The sequence below is a fragment of the Pelmatolapia mariae genome, linkage group LG22 (assembly GCF_036321145.2).
Source record: "Pelmatolapia mariae isolate MD_Pm_ZW linkage group LG22, Pm_UMD_F_2, whole genome shotgun sequence".
Classification (NCBI taxonomy): Eukaryota; Metazoa; Chordata; class Actinopteri; order Cichliformes; family Cichlidae; genus Pelmatolapia; species Pelmatolapia mariae.
In genome coordinates, this window is record NC_086245.2 from 7,961,589 (window position 1) to 7,965,444 (window position 3,856).

Here is a 3,856-nt window from a genome sequence, read left to right on the forward strand (position 1 = left end):
TAGAGGTACAAAAATAACTCCCTACATATCCACATCTATGAAAATAAAACCAGTCTTTAACTTAAATAAATGAAAACAGAGGAAAACATCATCTATGACCTCATTTCAAGTCAAAGGAAATTATTTGTTAATCAGAATAAAATGAGAAATCATCTCCACATTTCAACAGGAAGTGTTGTAAGAGTTGCAGTTCTCTTTTCTTTTTCTTTTTTTTCTCTGAAAGGCCAAACCAGTGAGGGGCAGAGGAGATTTAGTGTGTGTCTTGATGTTCACAAGGTTATTTGACGTTCGGACTCACTGAACCAGGAATAAAGATACAGGAGAAATAACACCAGGTTGTTGTATTTTTGTGATTCAGAGATAGTTACTAGTCTGAAGTCAGGATCTTGAAGCGTCAGCATGACGAGCAGTCCACAGAGCTACATAGAAGGTAAGAACATTAAATGTGGTGGTAAATCGGGTAATCAGATCTGAGTGGTCCTTTCATATTGAAGCCAAACTGGAGGCTACGTATGTTTTAATACATTAACATGCAACTGAGAAACAGACAGAAATAAAGCTTCATGAAGGTTTATGAAAGAAAGAAAGAGTCATATTTCCTGTTGGTCTAATGTAGCTGTGGTTCTCTGCACTAGAGGTCTGGTATATGCACCTAACTGTATTGCAATGTATGACAACCATTAATTACATTTCTATAAATAATAATAGGATCTGGTCATTCATACCAATAATAAATTTACAAAATATAAATTCATACCTTGTATACATATTACTACAGGCTGGAGGAAAAATATGTAGCCTGTACTTATTTTCAGGGTAAACTGACACTTTAAGGTGAAGTATTGCCAGAAATAGAAGATAAACACACAGTTAAAGACATCAAATGATTACAAGGCGCTTAAGGAGGGGGACAGGATTTGTGATGTGTCAGTGATGAGCACATTGTCGTTTACTGAACTGTGGTTTTCCTTTCCTTGTAAGAAAGATTATTTAAGCAACTTTTAAACCACATTAGAAACTTTGTGTAAAACTGTTGATGTGATGTCAGAGGAGCTGTTTGGCGTCTGGTGGCATCATGTCCCACAGTTGTGTTTTTATATAATTATTCTTTTGTACAGCACTTTGGTCCATTGTGGTTGTTTTAAAGTGCTTTACAAAAAAGCTGGCATAGCATTTGGTTATTATTTTGCTCTGCACGTCTGTGTTTCCTGTAAATCTTCATCAGGTGAAGATCCCGACTCTCAACATGCAAAATCAAAAAGAGGGTCAAAGGTCACAACAGAGAAAGTTGCCCTGCTGGTTCTCGGTTCCCTCCTGGCAGTTGCTTTCATTGTGATTTATCGTCTCTGTGAGTTTTGTTTTACTTCAACAGAATGAGCGTAGATTTAATGACGAGGAGAATACTTACAGTAATGGTGTGAATACAGCAATTTGCACATAAACTCTCAGTGCATACCTTTATCTGTTCAGATAAAAAATCATTTACATTTTATACCTGCAGCGACGGGCAAAATCAGGAATTTCTGTGATTTTGTTTTTTTTTTAAAGTGTCCGTGTTTAGTGTCTGGTTGAGCTGTTTTAGTCCAGCTGATGTGTTTTGCTTTTTCTTAGCAGAAAAGTCAACTAACATGAACTTTTGATTTCCTTCAATCAGCTTTTGAATACATGAGAACAAAGGAAATGCTAAAAAATCTGCAAGGTCTCAAAAAGGAGTGTGAACGTGTGAAAAATCTAACAGGTAAGCAGAGAGACGGGTACTCTGATAACAGCTCAGCTGGATGTTAATACAGCTTTGCTTACGGAACATTTTTAACCATCATGAAGATGTTTATAACTTTGGTGGTTTTGAAAAAAACAAAAACAAAACAAATAAAAAACAGATGACCCTGTTGAAAAATTGATAAAAACATTTCTTTTTCCAAACAGAATCAAAGCCATGTTCCCAACCTGAAGTAAAAATAAGTAAGCTATGGATTTTGTTTTGACGTGTGTGTATATCCTCTGATGCAGGCCTGGATTTACCCTGCTTTGCGCTGAATAGGTTATAGATGTGTTATCCTGACAAGTAGATTGTTGGTCTGAGTCCCTGTTTTGATGCTTACATTTCTGAGATGATTGTTTTTACACAATCCCCAACAAAAAACATATAGTAAACGTATAGTAAATAAAAACTTCACCAAATAATATTTATAATATTATAAAAATATAATATTTTCTACAATCATTTACTGAGTTATTGGGATCCATATATAGCAGCTGTATGATTGGGGTGTCTGTCGCTCAGAAAGTAACGCAGGCTATCTGCTAATTGGAACATTGGTGGTTTGATCACTGGCTTCTCAAGTCTACACACCAAAGGTATCACTCAAGATGCTGAACCCCAGTATGTGGATGTTAGATAGAATGCACTTAGGTGTAGAAAAATGTGCTGATATGAAGGGGTGAATGAGCCATGTTGTATGAACTGCTCTGAGGGTTCCAACAGGTCAAAATAAGCTTCTTCTTTTTTTTATCAGAAACACAGTTAAGAGACAAAGATAAAGGCTCTGCACAGTCTGTTACTTCTTTGAAAAGAAGTTCAAATACTGCTGGAATGAATGTGGTAACAGTTTCAGTCAAGCAGTCAAGTGTTTCACAAGCATTAGGGCTGTGTGTGTGTGTGTGTGTGTGTGTGTGTGTGTGTGTGTGTGTGTGTCATTCACTTGTTCCTGTGAGTTCTGAGTTTAGCACCTCTGCACATTTCAGATTGATGGTCTCTTTTTTCCGATCTCACCTCAGCTTTTATCTCTGTTCATGTAAAGAGAGTGGGTGGTGGAAAACTTTGAAAGCAGGCACACCAAACCACATCTTAGAAACAGTATTTATTTTTTCTGTCTGATTCTTTTTTTTTCTGCTTATCACATTTTTTATTAATTTTTTTAATTACAGATTTTTCTAAATATATTTGACTGGGTGGGTAAAATGACCTGAGTGGGTTCGCTAGGCCAACCCCTGTTCATACCTGTAAGCAGCCTAGGACTGATGACTGAAGTAGTTCGATTGTAATCACAAAACAGAAAGCATTTCCTGTCACATCCAAATCACACAAACATGAACAGTTCTTTCTTCCACGAGACTGAAATTTTGTGCTCTAACATCTTCAAAGATGAGCCATGTTCTAAGTGTGAAGAAGGCTGGGAGCACCATGGAGGAAAGTGCTATTATTTCTCTGTCAGTAAATCATCCTGGACTGAGAGCAGAGGTGAATGTAGATCTAAAGGAGGAGACCTGGTTAAGATAGACAGCAGGGAGGAGCAGGTATAAGAAGCTGTTGCAGGTTTATTTTATTACGTATACTTTATCACGTCTTTAGAAGTCTAATTTTCATCAAAATTTCCTATTCAGAAATGGCTGGATCAAAGACTGAAAGACATAATGAATTATCCTCAGGATAAGTTCTGGTTTGGACTGACAGACTCAGCAGAAGAGGGTAGATGGTTGTGGGTGGATGGATCAACACTGGACAAAAGGTTTGATTATTGGGAATATTTTTGTTCATTTACAGCATTAAACATATCAGTTTTCACTTGAACAGATCTTTCTGTTCTTTTTTTAGTTTGACTTATTGGGGCTACAACGAGCCAGATGATTGGAAAGGGGATTATCCTGATGGAGAGGACTGTGCAAGAATGGGGGCAAAAGGTGAAACCTCTGATCTGAACAGTTGGTTCGATGCTTCCTGCAACGTGGCTCACGGAAGTATTTGTGAGAAACCAGACATAACTGGACAACCTTCAAAGTGGTTGGATTTTTAAAAATAAAATTGAAGACAAAATTTTGTGATTTTTTTAAAATGTATATTATTGTTATATGTTAT

General features: G+C 36.8%; 1 protein-coding gene across 1 annotated transcript; it reads left to right on the plus strand.

Annotated features, from left to right (window-relative positions):
• Positions 1–258: 258 nt before the first annotated feature.
• On the plus strand, positions 259–3,856 carry LOC135932785 (hepatic lectin-like). The gene is made up of 7 exons (XM_065470435.1): positions 259–430; positions 1,226–1,348; positions 1,655–1,738; positions 1,927–1,962; positions 3,146–3,297; positions 3,385–3,509; positions 3,596–3,856. The coding sequence occupies exons 1-7, from the start codon at positions 400–402 to the stop codon at positions 3,792–3,794; spliced, it is 750 nt and encodes a 249-aa protein (XP_065326507.1). The 5' UTR covers positions 259–399; the 3' UTR covers positions 3,795–3,856.

Excerpts from the sequence above, each read along its gene's own strand:
- LOC135932785 (XM_065470435.1), top strand. The coding sequence starts at position 400 with ATGACGAGCAGTCCACAGAGCTACATAGAAG. Across the intron at positions 1,739-1,926 it reads ACGTGTGAAAAATCTAACAG|AATCAAAGCCATGTTCCCAA; the intron begins GTAAGCAGAGAG and ends TTTTCCAAACAG. Across the intron at positions 3,510-3,595 it reads GGATCAACACTGGACAAAAG|TTTGACTTATTGGGGCTACA; the intron begins GTTTGATTATTG and ends TTCTTTTTTTAG.